At 46.8% G+C, this 19,214-nt stretch overlaps 1 protein-coding gene across 1 annotated transcript in view; it reads right to left on the bottom strand.

Annotated features, from left to right (window-relative positions):
- Positions 1 to 19,214, bottom strand: part of LOC146184149 (valine--tRNA ligase, mitochondrial-like) — a 139,212-nt gene that overhangs the window by 19,676 nt on the left and 100,322 nt on the right. The window contains exon 22 of the mRNA XM_084609298.1: positions 11,080 to 11,292. Within this exon, the coding sequence (XP_084465424.1) occupies positions 11,080 to 11,292 (213 nt within the window). The remainder of the gene's footprint in view (positions 1 to 11,079; positions 11,293 to 19,214) is intronic.

Here is a 19,214-nt window from a genome sequence, read left to right on the forward strand (position 1 = left end):
AGTGAAAGATAGGATTCGGGCGCTCTACACCGAATGGCTTGTGAGTGGCTGCCATGAATTCACTCCCAGTAACAGAATGAAGCGTGCCTCGCTGCAAGAGTTCACTGGATGGGCGAAAGATGCGTGGTGCACGATACCGTCTGCCATGGTCATCAAGGCCTTTAAAAAATGTGGCATATCGAATGCCATGGACGGCACCGAGGATGAGATGCTTTGGTCCGTCAGCAGTGACAAGGAGTTGTCTGACAGCGACGACGAGTGAACCTTGTGCCGGCATAGTGACAATCTTGGCAAGATAAGCCGTTTCCTTTTGTGTGTGTGTTTTTTAGTGCACCGAGATTAAATCTTTGCTTTTCCAAACGAGACGAAGTTGTATTGCTGTATGAAAGCGTTAGGTGCGCGGTACTCTTTTTCGTGGAGAACGGGTGCGCGTTACAATCGGAGCTTTTTTTTTTTTCAGGGGTGGGGGTCACGAAAAACGGGTGCGCGTTACAATCGAGGGCGCGTTAGATTCGAGTAAATACGGTAATCATAATATAAGCCAAATGAGTAATACCACCTCAGCATCATTTTTACATATACGACAATGCTCTTGTCGAACACGTCGGAGCTGCTACATATAATTGACTTAGAAAATATTATACTATACATGCCTTTCTCCCGACATGCTGCGGAGGTTGTGAAAAGAAAAAAAAAATAAATTTCCTGCTAGCGTTCTCTCAGCGCAGGAAGTTCGATGCGACTGACCGCACCTGCCTTGAACATCTGAAGGCAATAGTCCAATACTGTCAAACTGTTAAATACAATCGAAAAAAAAAAAACACAGTGTGATGTGTTGTAAGATAAGCCGCTGACAACTAAGAGAGCGTTCTATTGTTAAATGAATCCCTCTGATGGCTTGTTCACTAAGGTGTTCTACTTTCTCAGCGTACCACGAACTTGTGGGGCCGATACCTAGCTGACCTCGATACCTGATGAGTGTGAGGGGACGTGACCATGTATGTAGTTTTCTATTTGCACATAAAGGAATCCGGATAACTGAAAGCCATTCCTTTTATAACTTTGTCATTGCAGCTTGCCGGACTGCTGCTAAACCTGTTTACACTGGCCATAGAAGCAATTTCTGAGAGAGGTAAAAGGGTCTTGTCATACTACGCCACAATCAGGAAATCTCACGTTCACTAAAACGTCGATGAGAAACACATGTATTTAGGCGGGCCAGGAAATGGACGCTGCTGAGAAAATACGTAAAGCCGTGTCAGGTGCAGCGTGAATGCGAAAAAAAGAAACTGCTACACGGCCTTCGAAATTAAAAAAAAAATGCTATGTTTATGCTCGTTTCCACAAATTAAATTCTATTTTTTTTCTTGTTTGACTTTTATATGAAGCTGATAGCAGATTTTGTGACCATGCGGTATTGATTGAGCTGTGAAATGAGTGATTTTATTAGGCGAAATGGACATGCCACAAACAAATGTTAACAAATTCTAAGAGTATCAACGCAGATTTCTCAGCGCATTGACAAACGAAAAGAGGAAAAATGACAAGATCATGGGAATAGGAATTGTTCATGTCTCCTATCTGCTCTTTCTGTTAAGAGAAAAAAGTAAATTATCTTTGACTATGTCAGCGAAAGTATCTGCACAAACATTGTCTCTGCCCATCACTGAAGATCGTAACGCAGCCTGAACGACGATGGTGGAGCTGCCTTTTCTTTTTCCGTGCTGGGGTTTTCTTGTACACAGGCGGAGAAATGCTAGCGTTGTAACTTACGCTGTTGGGTTACTTCGATTTCCAATTGTCAATAAAGTGACTACAGATGAAGGAGTGGGGCTTCAACTCCGAGACTCTCGTGCCATCACTCCTGGGGAACAGAAGACACAGAGCATCCAGTAGCAAGCTGAATTTTAAAAATTCGGCACTTTCCATGACCACACGGTAACCCAATACTTAGATTCGTGCCTTTGCCTTTCAAAGAATCATGCTTAGGTCACCCGCCACTCATGCTTCTGTGGAAACCCGTAGAAATGAATAGACTTAAAAACGTCCGACGAGTTTGCGTAGCTGCCAGTGGAGCCAACAACGCAACACGTTTCGCCAGCCTTGTTTGGCCATACTTCATTTCACTGGACATATTCACACAACTAGCCCAACTTTCTGTTTTCTTGAGGATATATTCACGCACAACGTCATCTAACCTTAGGATTTCCAATTTCCACACAAACCAACGACAAACAGTACGCTCCAATGCGCTGGCAATGCGCCGGCCGGGGCATTCCGGCGTTTGAGCGATGCGCCGAGAGGCAGCGCCACCCGTTCAGCTGTCCTGTCCCTATACCCACTGCAGGGCGAAGGCCTCTCCGATATTCCTCTAGTTTCCCTGGTCCTGTGCTAGCTGCATCCACTTGACCCCTGCGAACTTCTTAACCTCGTCCACCCACCCAACCTTCTATCGCCCCCTGCTACACTTACCTTTCCTTGGATTACAGTTTGTTACTCTTACAGACCATTGGTTATCCTCTCTTCGCACTACATGTCCTGCCCATGCCCATTTCTTCTTGATTTCCACTAGAAACTTGAGTTATTTCTCTGACCCACTCTGCATGCTTCCAATCTCTTAAATTTACCCCTACCATTTTTCGTTCCATGGTGCTTGTTGCATAATCTGCACACCCATGGAAATGTGCACGGGAAACTGAGTTCATGCAGAGCCATGGAACCATCTTTTGGCATATTGTGGTGCCTGTTGTTAACATTGTGGGCGGCAGAAGGTAGCGGCCCTGAACACTGCCCTCCGCTGTACAAGTGACACTGCAGACAGATGGTTGTGTTTGGTCAAGACGGAATCTTGCCTTTCAATAAGGTGCAGTCTCTAGATCAATGTTTCTCAAATGGAGGTCCACGAAGCGATTTTTAGGGGTCTGCAAAATCCCGGCCCTCAAAGAAAAAAAGAAAGGTCGCACAATAGCTTTGGCATGAATATACACAGTTTTGCAGGATTAAAAGCACAGTGGTTCAAAGCAGACTTTAGTTTCTCAAACTTAAAGGAATGCGAGAGCACGTGCGAAAGAGGGAGAGAGAGAGAGAGTCTACAGCATTTGCTGATGCCGGCATCAGTAAAACTCGAGCTCTGGCTGCACTGCTGGACGGGGCTACAATGCAATGCGTCTCGGGAGTCTGACGAGTAAGTTGCACAGTGTTGGCAGGAGTTGAATCCCTTCTAGCAGCAGGCATAACTGTATCAATGTGTCGCCTCTGCCTTACATGCAAGTGATGGTGCGCTGGCTTATCAAATGCCCATTTTTTGGAGGCCAGATTAGCCTTGACTCAATTCCGAATCTGCGACCCTCAAACTGCTCTTCGCTTCCATGTGGAATATGGAGGCTCAAATATAGTGAAGAAGTCAAAGACCTCCTGTCGGCCTTTCAATCGGCCGCCACTGCCCTTCCCCCTTGGCCAACCTCAAAGTGGCGGCGGAGAAGGGGGAAGAGAACCATCCAGCGGCTACTACAGCCGAACCCGGATATATATCGAACTCTAAGGCGATCGCGAAATAGTTCGATATATTGATAATCCGATATACAGAAATCAGCTTGAGACGCCACTTGCGATCATGAAAAATGATAATGTATTTGTCGCATAATCAACTCAGTCGCATAATGAACCCACCCCCCCCTTTAGCCCCGGAGAATTTAAAAAAAAAAAAAAAAAAAAAAAAGGGCGTTCGGAAGTGGTCCCTCTGTTTTGACCGTGGCATCCACAGCTTATTTACTGGCAGCGCGCCAAGATGCTACACAGCGATAACGTCATGGTGTGTTTATCTTTTGACATACTTTTGATAGATCCTGCGGTGAAAGGGAGCGAACCTGGCAGAGTGCCCGTGATGACTTGATTGCACAAGCCTGGTTCGATTTATCACGCCACGCTTGGGGCGGGCGCAGTCCACTGCCACAAAATCATTGGAAGCGAGACAGCTGCAAATGCCGTTTGAAGCGAAGAATGCTAAAAGTCGGTGTCATGATCGCAGCTGACCGCATTCTTTCATTGATTCATAGATGCAAGAATAGACAACTCTCGCAAAAAAAAAAAGTGTGCCACTTCTGAACATCTGCGGCCGCCATGGTTTACGCTGCGTCGCACGTTCAGCACGATAAGGGCGACTCTTGCAAAAGAGACAAAGAAAAAAAGATTGCAGCTTCTTAACGTCTGCAGCCGTCATAGCATACGCTACGCCGCATGTTCAGCACGACAACAAATATGAACGACTGCCCGCAAAAACAAAAAAAAAACTGCCGCTTCTTAGCGCCCCCAGCCGCCGTAGCTTACGCAGGCATCGCATGTCAGCTGCCGCGCGCAGAGCGTTCATAACGCACTGGAGAAAGCGTCTGCCTGCTACGGGCCGAGCTGGCTTGTCCGGCAATGCGTAGTGCGTGCTGCTGCGAGCGAAGACCGGGAAAGAGAGAGGAAGGGGAGAGATAAAGCTCTGCAGAAGAGTGGGCACACCCTTGCATTTCGCTGTATCGCGTTTTTCCCCTCTCCTGCATACCATGACTGCGTTGGTTCCCTCTCGTTCTTTCACGCACATGGCTTGCAAACGTCACGTGCTGGCGTGCGGCAGTGATCACCACAGACGCAGCCGCATTTGGGAAAAGAGCGCGACGCTGCCCTAGACCAGCCGCCGCCGAGCTGTGCCATCTCATTCCTTCCGCGCGTGGCTTAAAAATGTCGCGCGGCAAACGGCCGAGGGTGATGCGGGGTTCAATATATCGAACGACCGGTAAAATTGAGTTCGATATACGACGCAGCTTTCCTATACTTTTACATGGGATTTTCAAGGGGATATTCCACGAATTTGATATAACTAAAATTCGAATTATCTGGGTTCGATATATCCTGATTCGACTGTATAACACCATTAAAGCAGCCCTCTTTTACCCTTTTCAGTCTTAATGGGCGGCAGCAGGGGGAGTTGGAGAGAGTCTTCAGCCAAAGGTCGGGTGACGGATCGAGGAGTCAAGTGAGAGACGCAGCCGAGAGCACTAAGAGAGAGCGACCGCCCAGCTACATTCATCCTCAAGTTATGTAACCCGTATGCTGCCTGCGGGCAACTCAGGGAGGTTCACGCATGATTGGGAGATCCCATTAATGGGCCATTTCTCAGTTTGTTGTTCTCTGTTGTCACAGGTGTAGTCCAAGTTAGCTGAGTGGCGTCTGGCCCCTAAAGCAGAGTGCCAACTTGCTAGAAACACCACTAAGTTGACTCCCAATTTGCATCCACCACCACTACACTTTGTTTTGTAATTGCCCACAGCATAAAATCCTTTCCTGCATGAAAGAAAAGGAAAGGCGCAGTATACTGTACTAATGGGTGACTTCAATGCCAAGGTAGGGAAAAAGCGGGCTGGAGACCAGGCAGTGGGTGACTATGGCATTGGTTCTAGGAATAGCAGGGGGAAGTTAACTAGTTGAGTTTGCAGAGCGCAATAACTTAAGAATCATGAACACCTTCTTCAGAAAACGGAACACCTTCTTCAGAAAAAGTCCTAACGGAGAGACTAAAAATTAAATCTGCCTTTTTCACAAAATGTGGCGCCCTCTGGGAGTGGTTGAAAATTCGTCTGCTACAAGTTGAAAACGTCCTTGGTGCCAGCGAAATGACGGTGTGTGTTCTTGACAGCTATAGCCATCTATCGCATACGCCTGTCACGAATATTAACTACAAATGGCCTCCGAGATCAGCTACGGCTGCGCCGATTGCAGAGGCCAAGAACTGCTTATGCGCAGCTGGGGTTGGTGGTTTGTTTTCAACCAGGGGAGAGGCGCGCATGCGCAGAGCGGTCTTGTGAAAAAGGCAGATTGACTTCATACTGTGTTCTAACCACACCATTATGCCCGATGTAGAGGTAATAGGAAAAGTGCGATGCAGTGACCACAGGATGGCAAAGGTCTCTAATTAGTCTAAATCTGAAGAGGGAACGAAACAGATTAGTAAGAGAATTAGCAGTGAGGGCACAAGAGTTCAGGATCTCATTATAGAATAGATATTCAGCTCTAACCGAGGATGACAACATTAGCCTAGAAGCAATGAACAATAACTTCTGAGATATCATTACAGAGTGCGCTGTAGAAGTAGGTGGTAGGATAGTTAGAGAGGATACCGGTAAGCTGTCTAAGGAGACGAAGGATTTGATTAAGAAACGCCCAAGCATGAAAGTTTCTAATCCAACAGACCAGATAGAATTGGCAGAGATATCAAAGATAATCAATAAGTGCAAAGTGGCCGATATAAGGAAGTATAACATGGAGAAAATTGAGCATGCTGTAAAGAAAGGGGGAAGCCTTAAAGCAATGAAGAATAAATTGGGCATAGGCAAAAATCAGATATACGAGTTTGTTGTGAATTTGCAGGGTCGCAGTGGAGCACCAGAGTAAGATGACCAGCGTAGCAGGCTTCTCATTCTGAACAGCCCGTGCCGTGCTTGCGCTCCGAGCACACGCTGTACATCTTTATTTTCCTCTAACACGGGCTGGTAACGCTAATCTCAGCGCCTCCGCTTTATAGCGTCGGCGGGCGCTATAAGTTAAGGGACAAGGCGAGCAATGTCATCATAAATATGAACAAGATATTCAAAGTAGCCCAGGAGTTCTATACTTATCTCTACGGTGGCCAAAGAAGCCACGACAATAAGGAGATTGGCCGTAGGGAAAAGCAGTGAGACGTTCAGCCAGTGACGAAGGACGAAGTTAAGAAAGCATTAGAAACTATGAAAAGGAGGAAAATAGCTGGAGAGGATCAGTTAACTATAGATTAACAGGGGGGATATCGTGCTAGGAAAACTGGCCACCCTACAAGCGCAGTGCCTGATTTCATCGATGGTACCGGAACCATAAAAGATTGCAAGCATTATCTTAATTCATAAGAAAGGAGACGCTAAGGACTTGCAAAATTACAGACCAATCAGCTTACTCTCTGTTATGTATAAGGTATTTACCAAGGTAGTCACTAATAGAATCAGAACAACCTTAGACTGCAACCAAGCAAAAGATGAAGCAGTTTTTTGGAAAGGGCACTCTACTATCGATCATATCCATACTATCAAACAGGTGATAGAAAAATGCTCGGAATATAATCAGCCCTTATATATAGCATTCATCAATTAGGAAAAAGCATTTGACTCAGCAGAAACCTCGGCGGTCATGCAGGCATTGCGAAATCAGGGTGTAGACGATTGTATGTGAAAGTGCTGGAAAATGTTAATACAGTCGAACCTGGATATATCGAACTCGAAGGGGATCACGAAATAGTTCGATATATCGATAATTCGATATACAGAAATCGGCTTGCGACGGCCCTTACGATGCGAAAAAACGATACCGTATTTGTCGCGTAATCAACCCACTCGCATAATGAACCCACCCTCCACTTTTGCACCCGAGAATTAAAAAAAAAAAAAAATGCGTTAAGGCTAGCTTGCTCACATGCAAGCGACGAGTGGCAGCGACAGAGCGAAAATTTTCAAACTTGTTGTAACTGCGTCCCTCTCGTCGCTCGAGCCACCACGGCAGCTCAAAACAAGGTTTCTGTGTCGCCGCGGCGGCAGGAAATCGCGAGCATTTTCGCTTGCATGTCGATGGCGCGCAGAACGTTTCCGTCGTCTCATCCACAGCTCATTGGCAGCGTGCCAAGATGCTGCGCAGCGATAATGTCAGGGCGCGTTTATCTTTTTATAGCTCCTGCGGTGCCGGGGAGCGAACTTGGCAGAGTGCCCGTGATGGCTTGATTGCACGTACAAGCCTGGTTCGATTTATCACGCCGCGCTTGGGGCGGGCGTCATGATCGCAGCAGCTGACCGCGTGCTTTCGCTGATTAATCATGCAAGGATAAATGATAAAAAAATATAAAATAAACATCCCCGAAAAAAAAAAAAAGAAAAAGAAAAAAATCCATGCCGCTTTTTAACGTCCGCAGCCGCCATATCTTACGCTACGCCGCGCGTACAGCCCAACGATAGAAAAGAATGACTCTAGCAAAAAAACAGAGCTGGCGCTTCTTAACATCCACAGGCGCCATAGCCACGTCCGCCGCCGTGCTGCCGCACCTAGAGTGTTCGCAACACACGCTGGAGAAAGCGCGCAACGTCTGTCTGAAAACGGGCTGAGCTGGCTTGGCGCATGCGTTGCGCGTGCTGAAGGAGAGAGATAGCTCAGCAAAAGAATGGGCACACCCACGCACATGGCTTGCAAACGTCATGTGTTGGCGCGTGGGAAACGACAACTGCAGATGCGCGCGCCTTTGGGGAATGGGTGCGGCGCTGCCCAGACCTGCTGTTGCCGAACTGTCCCCTCTCATTCCTTCCGCGCATGGCTTGAAAACGTCACGCGGCAAGCGGCCAAGGGTGATGCGATCGTCTTTGGGGAAGGCACACTTTCCAGTGCGTGGTGCGGAGTTCGATATATGACGCGGCTTTCCTATACTTTTACATGGGATTTTCAAGGAGATATTTCGTGAGTTCGATATAACCAAAATTCGATATATCCGGGTTCGATATAACCGGGTTCAACTGTAGTGGCTGCACAGCAACCATAGTTCTGCATAAAGAAAGTAACAAAATTCCTATAAAGAAAGATGTTAGGCAAGGAGACACGATCTCCCCAGTACTATTCACAGCTTGTTTAGAAGAAGTATTCAGAGACTTGGAATGGGAGCAGTTAGGGATAAGGGTAGATGGAGAATACTCCAGTAATCAGCAATTTGCTGATGACATTACCTTGCTAAGTAACTCAGGAGATGAACTGCAAAGAATGATTGATGACCTAGACAGGAAAAGTAGAAAGGTAGGCTTGAAAATCAATATGGTGAAGACTAAGATAATGTTCAATAGCCTCGGGAAGGAACAGCAGTTTATGTTAGGTAGCGAAGCACTGGAAGTAGTAGGAAAATATGTCTACTTAGGACAGGTGGTAACCTGAGATCTGGACCATGAAAGCGAAACAACAAGGAGAATAAGGTTGGGATGGAGCGCATTTGGCAAGCACTCGCAGATTATGACTATCAGCTTACCAGTATCGCTCAAGAGGAAAGTATACAATAGTTGCATCTTACCTGTACTCATCTATGGGGCTGAAATGTGGAGGCTAACAAAAAGGGTGGTACTTAGGTTGAGGACAATGCAGAGGGCTATGGAACGAAAAATGGTAGAAGTAACATTAAGAGATAGGAAACGTGCAGAGTGGGTCAGAGAAATAACTCAAGTTACTGACATTCTAGTGGAAACCAAGAAGAAGAAATGGGCATTGACAGGACATATAGTGCGAAGAGAGGATAACCGATGGTCGCTTAGGGTAACAAATTGGATTCCGAGGGAAGGAAAACGTAGCAGGGGGCGGCAGGAAGTTAGGTGGGCTGATGAGGCTAAGAAGTTCACAGGGGTCAAGTGGATGCAGCTAGCACAGGACCGGGTTAATTGGAGGAATATGGGAGAGGCCTACGCCCTGCAGTGGGTATAGTCAGGCTGATGATGAGGATGATGACATCATGAAATCACAGCATGTGTGCAATTTAAAGCAAATGACATGTTACAAATGTGATCACAAGGGCAGTAGTTGGAAGCCAGCGAGGCTGAAAAGCTAAAAAATGGCGCTCCACCTTGCCTTGTGCACTTCGTGTGTGATCAAACTAACTAGTGGGAAACTGAACTGCAAGTGGTCCTGTAGCTTCGGATTCCAGCACATGTACAGCCCATTAGCTCGTACGGTAAAGCAGCTGCAAGAACGAGTAAGCTGGGTAATTGGCATGCAATTCTAATTTTCCTTAGCAGAACCAATCTGCATATTAACAAGCTTTTTTTATTCATGAAGCCCTGCCAGGAATGGGCACCATCACGGGGCACCAACTACCTATAACTTCTACAAAACTACTACAAACGCTGCAAATAAGTTGGCTCCATGAAAGTGTCCACTCCCCCCGAGGCCATTTTTCTCAAAAAAGGTTGGATGACAGTATTTTAATTGGAGATGTCAGTAACCCAACCTTCTAACCACAGTACGTCACTTTAAGAAATGGTGCAAGTCAGTGCCATACACAGTCAACCCACTGCAGTGATGGGGTAAGAACGGTTGCGTCGTGGGACGTGCACTGACAATGCTAGGGATGTGAGGTGGCTTCATGCCAGTGTCTCCACTAGATGCCATGGCCAGGCAGAAGAGGAGCAACAAGCACGCACACCTTTGCTTTTAGTTTGGCTCTACCTTGACAAAGTGCTGAGGGCGACATTTACACCAGCATTCTCTGCTGTGCTCCGCTGACGTGGACCACTAATTAGGGCTCTCGCCTACTCAGCCAAAGACCAGGTTTGAACTTGGCTGTGGCAGCCACGCTTCGATGGAGGCGAAATGCAAGGCACCCATGCCCTGGCCGATGTCAGTGAACGCTACAGGATCCTAGGCAGTCGAAATTATCCAGAGCTTTCCGCTACAGCATCCCTGACAGCCCGAGTCACTTTGGGACAATAAACCTCATAAAATAAACCAAACCACCTCCTGCTGCATCAAAACACGTCTTCTCTTCTGTAGGCATGTGCGTTAGCAGTTTACAAGCTGTACAATAGATTGGTTTACTGTGCTGGGAGTGATGGTGCTGGAACGCTTTGCATACCAAGCAGCGGCATCACTCTGTGGTGGCACCGTGTGGCTCTGAAGGGTCACTACTTCCCTGGGTTTGCGGCAAAATCAGGATCAGGCATTCCAACATACCAACACCCCAAATCTTCAAATTCTCTTCAACTAAGAAGATGTAAGCTGCTGCTTCGAATAATCCCATTCAATTTACATTACAAATTCAAACTACCTGAGTTAGAACTATTAATCTTTTACTGCAGATAATTTTTGACACACGTCTCTACTTAAATATGCACTCAGCTTGATACACCGCCAAGTGATGAATTCTCATATTCGCAGTGACAGCCACAACAAAGCCAGAGGCCTGCTTTCACAGAGTCACACTTTTATGGCAAATCAAAACCTGGCTGTGTATGGAGAGTGCTGAAACAAAACCATATAAGCCCAGGGCCCCCCGTGTACCTGCTCACTGGAGGGGTATGGCGCTGTGCAGACGCTGGCAAAAGGGTGTTTCTCGCCGAACATTGCAGACAGGCGCTGGTGGACTTCTTCGCACAAGAAGGGTGCGGCTGGGGTCATCAGCCGCAGCGCAGTATTCAATGCTGCCCACAGGACGCTACACGTTCGCTCCAGTTCCACTGTGCGGTTCTCCCAGACTGCTGACTTTGCACTCTCCTGCAGGGCAGCAGGCAGCAGAAGTTAAGCATTCATGCATGATATGGAAGGTTGCTAGGCTACTTGCAATCAATCAATCAATCAATACCTGCTAAGGTCTTGTAAAAGATTGCAGTATCAATAAATAAATAAATAAATAAATAAATAAATAAATAAATAAATAAATAAATAAATAAATAAATAAATAAATAAACACACCATCCCATTCACAGCCGCATCAAAAGGTCCATAAGATGAAACTCGAATAATGTATGTATGCTTATAAGGGCCGCATTCCTTTTTGTGGTTCCAACAGTATGTGGTCCCTACATCGGCCTGACATTTACCATTTCATTTTTGTTTACGCAGTGACATGAATTTTTATGACAAATTAGCACAGCTGCAGTGAATCTACTGAATACATAATTCACTGAAAGTGTGGGTGATATGGTGTGCACTCGAATATCAGTGTGAGTCAACTACTCAGGGTAAAACAAGTTGCTAGCGGTCGGTTACTTGATCACTGCATTACTTTACTGGCAAATGTCATAAGATCCTAAGACCCTCCCAAGATCTGATGATTGTGGCAGCTTGGCCGATGGTTTCGAGCCGTGCTTCATGCATAATGTGAATAATTTGCGGTATTTGAGGTTAGTATTGGCACTTTGACCTGTATTGTTTACTTGGTGTGTTTATTTTTTGGGGGGGGGGGGTTGGTTTAACGTCCTAAAGCGACTCAGGCTATGAGAGACGTTGTAGTGGAGGACTCTGGAAATTTCGACCACCTGGGGTTCTTTAATGTGCACTGACATCGCACAGTACACGGGCGCAGCTGCCGAGGCCGGGATTCGATCCCACGTCCTTGGGCACAGTCGTCGAGCGCCCTAACCACTGCGGCACCCCGGCGGGGTCTGTATTGTTTACTAGGTTCATTAAAGCATGCATATCAAGAAGTAGCAACGCCTAGACCTATCTCTCAAGGACCCAATTTAAAGAACTATGCTGTACACAAGGTGTGATGATTTGTGCTGATAAAGCATGGAAAATTTTAAAACATGTGGGAAGTGCTCTAAGCTTTCCTCTCGCTCCCCAGTTGGATGATTACATGTGAAATTACATTGCGCTGTGTACATGTTTACACTGTAATATAATTACTGGAAATTTACATTCCGAGGCTGAGGGAGAAGGCATAGTAAAATTCCGCTCAAAGACTACACATCAAATTTGGCTCTGTGGGGCTTTTTTTTCCTATGCACTGTAATCTCATCAAACAATCATTTTGCAAACCCTTTCCAAAGAAGTGGGGGCCACCAGGTGGAAAGTTTCGAACACTAAGAGAACACGACCCCAGCCAATGGTGGCTGGTGAGTAACTGGTTTGGTTTGGTTTGTTGGGTTTAACGTTGCAACAGCTATGAGAAGACATAGCTTGAGCTTGAAGGGCAGGTTACTAAAGAAATGGGTGATTATGTTTTGCTCCGTATTCAAACCTCAATAATTCAAATTTTCAGATAATTAAAACTATACTGCTTAGTCCAGCTAACCTCAATAAAAGTCTATGAATAAAAAAGCCCATTATTTCAAAAGCGAGTCAGTTCTGCCATCGATAATTCGAACTAGGCACCTGGTGGCCTGGTGCCCAGCACATGGCCAAAGAAGTGCCCCCACAATAGGATAGTATAGTCATGAGGCTGTGTTGCCTCCAGAACGGCGGGAGACGGTAACATCAGGTATATAATTATGGAATAATGTGTAAAACTAATGAGTGTTGCGATGGCCACAGGGTAGGGGGTGGTGTCTTTGGTGGTGCATGACCTTCCACACTTACAACTAAATGTTTGTTACCGTAAAAAACTGTGTATAAAGCAAAGTTTTTATTTTTCCCGACTTCATGATGTCAGATTTCCATCTCGTATTATATGCGGATCTGAACAAAATAATCAGTGCTATTAGCATCAGGCTTCCAGGAGGAGGAGGCGCTGTCTAGCGGTGGTGTCGGCTGTTTCGGTTTCATGACATTAATCCTGTGATCCTTGCGACAACGGTGTCCGCGACGCACACACGACTGGAAGGAGGTCGAATCGCACCTCGCATGATGTAGGGATGGAAAAAGGATCACTCGGTACGCTGCACGGATCTCTCAAGGGCCTTTCCAGCTTTGCTGGCTATGCCCGACAGCTGAATCGCGGACGTTTCACCAGTGTACCCAAGGAGCGTATTTCTCGATGAATGTACTGGCTACAAAATGCCACCAAGAGCTGACTGCTTTAATGTTTCTTCTAGTGATTAAATTGCTACTGGGCGCATTTTTTTCATTACAGACATGCTCTCTTGAAATCTTTGCAGCAGACTTGAATGCGGCCGCTTCTTTGTCACATAACCCAAAAGCATTTCACACCTTCTACAAGTACAGTTGAACCTAGATATATCGAACTCGAAGGGGATCATGAAATACAGTCGAACCCGGATATATCGAACTCGAAGGGGATCGCGAAATAGTTCGATATATCGATAATTCGATATACAAAAATCGGCTTGTGATGGCTCTTACGATGCGAAAAAACGATACCGTATTTGTCGCGTAATCAACCCACTCGCATAATGAACCCACCTTTCACTTTTGCGCCCGGGAATTTGGAAAGCGAAAAAAAAAAAGCGTTAAGGCCAGCTCGCTCACATGCAAGCGATTGAGCGATCTCAGCCACGAGCGGCAGCGACAGAGCGAAAAATTTCCAACTTGTTGGAACTGCGTCCCTCTCGCCGCTCGAGCCACCGCGGCAGTGGCAGCGGAACAAGGTATCTGTGTCGCCGCGGCAGAAATCGCGAGCGCGCACTCCGTTTCGGTCGTCTCATCCACAGCTCATTTCTTGGCAGCGTGCCAAGATGCTGCGCAGCGATAACGTCGCGGCGACGTTTATCTTCTGATAGCTCCTGCTGTGGCGGGGAGCGAACTTGGCAGAGTACCCGTGATGGCTTTATTGCACAAGCCTGGTTCCATTTATCACGCCGCGCTTGGGGCGGGTGTCATGATCGCAGCTGACCGCGTGCTTTCGTTGATTCATAGGTGCAAGAACAAATGACCCCCCCCAAAAAAAACAACGCTTTTTAACGTCCGCAGCCGGCCATATCTTACGCTGCGCTCCGCGTACAGCACAGGAATGGATGACTCTCGCAAAAAAAAACCCGCAAAGAAAGAGGGAGAGATCTGCTGCTTCTTAACGTCCGCAAGCACCATAGCCATGTCAGCCGCAGAGTGTTCGCAACACACGCTGGAGAAAGCGTCCGACCTCTGTCTGAAAACGGGCTGAGCTGGCTTGACGCATGTGTAAGCGCGTGCTGAAGGAAAGAGATAGCTCGGCAAAAGAATGGGCACACCCACGCACATGTCTTGCAAACGTCATGTACTGGCGCGCGGGAAAGGATAACTGCAGATGCGCGTGCGCCTTTGGGGTATGGGCGCGGGGCTGCCCAGACCAGCCGTCGCCGAACTGTCCCCTCATTCCTTCGGCGCATGGCTTGAAAACGTCACGCGGCAAATGGCCAAGGGTGATGCACACTTTGGGGAAGGCACACTTTCCAGTGCGTGGTGCGGAGTTCGATATATCGAACGGCCGGTAAAATTGAGTTCGATATATGACGCGGCTTTCCTATACTTTTACATGGGATTTTCAAGGGGATATTCCGTGAGTTCGATATAACCAAAATTCGATATATCCGGGTTTGATAGTATAACCGGGTTCGACTGTAGTTCGATATATCAATAATTCAATATACAGAAATCAGCTTGAGACGCCGCTTGCGATCATGAAAAATGATACCGTATTCGTTGCATGATCAACCCATTCGCATAATGAACCCACCCTCCACTGTTGCCCAGAGAATTTGAAAAAAAAAAAAAAAAAAAAAAAAAAAAAAGTGCTCCCTCCATTTCGGCCCTCGCATCCACAGCTCATCTATTGGCAGCGCGCCAAGATGCAGGTCAGCAATAACGTCAACGTCACAGTGTGTTTATCTTTTGACTATACTTTTGATAGCTCCTGCGGTGGTGGAGAGCGAACCTGTCAGAGTGCCCATGACGGCTTGTATGCACAAGCCCGGTTCGATTTATCACGCTGTGCTTGGGCGGGCATACTACACTGTCCAAAATGATTGGAAAGTGCGATAGCTGTAAATGCTGTAAATGCTGTTTGAAGGGAACAATGCTAAAAGCCGGTGCCATGATCGCAGCTGACCGCATGCTTTTGCTGATTCAAAGGTACATAACCCCCCCCAAAAAAAATATATACTGCCACTTCTTAACGGCTTACGCTACGCTGCACGGTCAGCACGCTGACAAAAATGGACAACACGCAAAAAATAAACACACACACACACACGCACGCACGCACGCACGCACGCACGCACGCACGCACGCACGCGCGCACACACACACACACACACACACACACACACACACACACACACACACACACACACACACACACACACACACACACACACACACACACACACACACACACACACACACACACACTAACATTTGCCACTTCTTAGCGTCCGCAGCCGCCATAGCTTACGCACGTTCAGCACGATGACACAAGACGCACATTGCACGGCAGCCACCGTGCGAAGAGGGTTCACAACACACACTGGTGGACAAAGCATCTGTTGTCCTGTCTGAAACGGGCTGAGCTGATTTGTCAGCGCATGCGTATTGCGTGCTGCAACGAATGAAGACAGGGAAAGAGAGAGGAAAGAAAAAGCTCGGCAGAAGAATGGGCACCACCTTGCGCTTCACTATATCGCCTTTTTCCCCTCTCCCGAACACCACGACTGCATTGGCTGCATTTCCTCTGTACTGGCGGTCATGAACACAGCTTGCAAACGTTACGTGCTGGCGCGCGGCAAATGATCATTGCAGATGCGCGCGCCTTTGAGAAAAGGGCGCGGCACTGCCCTAGACGAGCCGTTGCCGAACCGTTCCTTTTCACTTCTTCCGCGTATGGCTGGAAGACGAGGGTGATGCGATCGCCTTTGGGGAAAGCGCACTTTCCAGTGCGCGGTACGGAGTTTATATCGAACGACCAGTGAAACTGAGTTCGATATATGACGCAACTTTCCTATACTTTTACATGGGATTTTCAAGGGGATATTCTGTGAGTTCGATATAACAAAACGTAAATTATCCGGGTTTGACTGTACTGTTCATTAAAAAAAAAAAATTGTTATAAGTAAATGATACCAAATATTTTGGCCTCTCTATTTTTATGTTTCTGCAATTTTCTCAGCTTCTACAAAGCATGTTCTTATTTAAAACTGAATATGTTAGAAAGTACATTCATCATGCTATATTTCAGTGTATCACATAGTGGTTTCTAAAATTTCTTCCCAGGATGAGCAATTTTGCGTCAAGAATGCAATGGAAAAAGTCTTTTTCCTTTTTTTTTTCTCTAGAGTGAGAAAAAAATTTATAGACTTAAAAGAACACTTTATAATGCATGCACATTTGCATCGATCATGGTGTACTTCTGATGTCTCACACTTAAAGAAGCAGAGTCAAATCAGGAAGGCAGCGATGAAAGTGAAAATTGAGCAACCGGGCGTGTGTACATACTTTAGAAATTAGGGTATATGCAACTTTTCATACCAGTATAAAAACACACAAAAGAAAATAAAAACACAGGAATGTTATACTGCACTTCAGAAACACAAGTCAAAATGATCCTTGCAAACATCGAATTCTCTGCAAAGTGGTTGTCAGCTCTTGAAATGATGCAGCGCCGCTTGGTGAACACATCTTTTCAAACCTGCCGAGCTCAAAATTGCAACCAGGCGTGATTTACTACTGCTGAGGCCTCTTTTCTTTCTCTGGCACTCTCAAAACAAAGCGTAGTGCAAGAAATGATGCTTCCGAGCATAACCCACATGGCTTGCTCACTGCTCGGATGGTGACCTATCTATGGCAGCCCCAGCATCAGCGCCTCTGGTGGCTCTGACGTGGAGGAGCTAATTTTGGCGTAGGCATGCGCCACCCTATCACAGCTATTGGTGTGGGGTGGACTTTGCCTGGGCTGCGTTTCTGTGTCCACTGCTGCCAAAGATCATGCAGAAATAAATTGTATATGCTGATCTTAATGTGAAGTTATTGCCGGATGTTAAATTGGTAACACTGTCAAACATTCTATGTTTAACTGCACGGTGACTAGGTGTAAAGCACTTTTGCTGCGAGCGACACTTATAAGAGCATAGCGACTGATTTTTCGGACTAGGTAGGACCTGGGAAATGGCCTGAACAGTCTAAAACATCTCTGAACTTGGAAAAAAAAAAACAAAAAAACTGCTTTACTGCAAAAAAAATCAGCTTTAAAAATCACGAACTTCGCCACTCCCATGTTTCATTTTTATGTCCATTATATGAAGTTATAGCACAGCGCGATCCACTACTGTGATCTGCTTCCCCGAGCATGCGCCAGCGTGATCCAATATGGAGGGCATGGCTTCTAGTGCATGCACTGATCAGTGCTGACGTGGCAGGCAAGCATGCCATAGGGATGCCTCGCAGAAGAGAATCAGACTATCTCGGCCAGTCATGCTTTCGTCATGTCCATGCCACTTCTGGACTGTGACACAGCGAAGCTTGTCATGCTCATGCCACGAATGAATGCAAGTACTGTGCGAAACAATAACATTCAGTTTCCGCGGTTAACGACAGTACTGAAAATTGTGAGATGGAACTCATGAAAAAAATCGAGCGGAACGGAGCGAGAGCCTTCTTGAATGCACCGACCCCCAATGACGCCAAACTTACAGCTGTGCACAGACCCCTCAATGAGGCTGGAATGACGCTGAGTTCGACAAGTGTGAATTCAGCATTTAGCAAGTGTGAACATCAACAATACCAGTAGAGTAAACCATCAGAGTGATTACTACCTGCAGAAAAGCAGCAAAGCTCAAGCATAGCTGAAACTATGCTTCCAGCTTAGGGGTGTGCAAATATTTGAAACACTGAATAGTTTGCAAACAGTATCTGCTATTTAATTTGCACTGCACGTTCACTATTTTAACTATGCAAAGCTTCTGAATGTTATGAAATTTTCAATTTCTGTTTACCTGAACTCATGATGAAACATCGCGACATTTTGAAATGAATGTATCTTACATCGTCATGACTTAGACTCATGAGTAAACTTGTTTTTCCCCAGAGATTCAACAAACAGCATGTGAAAAAAGCCTGCACACAGTAATACAGTAGAACCTTGGTGATACGAATCTCACGGGATCGCGAAAAAATTCTTATCATCACAACAAATGAAAATAAGTATGCACAAGTATAGGAAAGGCAGTCGCGCATCTCTGTTTACGTCAGAGAAGGTTTATTACGGTCGCGCGGTCACAGCTTGCCACTCGTGGCGCACACGGCGCGACAGGCGATCACAACGTTGGCAACGCACGGGCTGTGCCAGCCGCATGATGATGTGCCAGCCACATGGCGCTGCAGACTGCTCGTGATGCGTACAGCGTGACTAATGGTCGCGAAGTCTACGATGTGCAGCCCGTGCGCTCCCGCCGCCACCGGCTACTACTCACGGCCGTGCGCCGCTGTAAACCTTTCGCGGCATGAAAAACGATCGCGATGCCGGCGATGTATGGTCCACCCACCTCCGCACACTTCTCGCAGCGCGTACAGCATGACTGGAGATGGCAGCATGCGGGCCGCGGATCGCGATCGCGGAGCCAGCGATGTCCGGTCCGTGCGCACCCGCCGCGTACGCCGCTGCCAACTGTGGCGGTTGCGATGTCTGTGGTTTGTGGGCCACGCACTGCTGAAAGCTTTTCGCGGCGTGAGCCCAACAGAAAATCGCGACGTCGGCAAGGTGCGGGCCACGGGGCACCGAAAACTGCCTGTAATGCGCACATACAGCGCGGCTGGCAATTGCAGAGTCA

Source organism: Amblyomma maculatum, chromosome 7 (genome assembly GCF_055883805.1).
Source record: "Amblyomma maculatum isolate TAMU_Amacu chromosome 7, ASM5588380v1, whole genome shotgun sequence".
In the NCBI taxonomy this organism is placed as follows: domain Eukaryota; kingdom Metazoa; phylum Arthropoda; class Arachnida; order Ixodida; family Ixodidae; genus Amblyomma; species Amblyomma maculatum.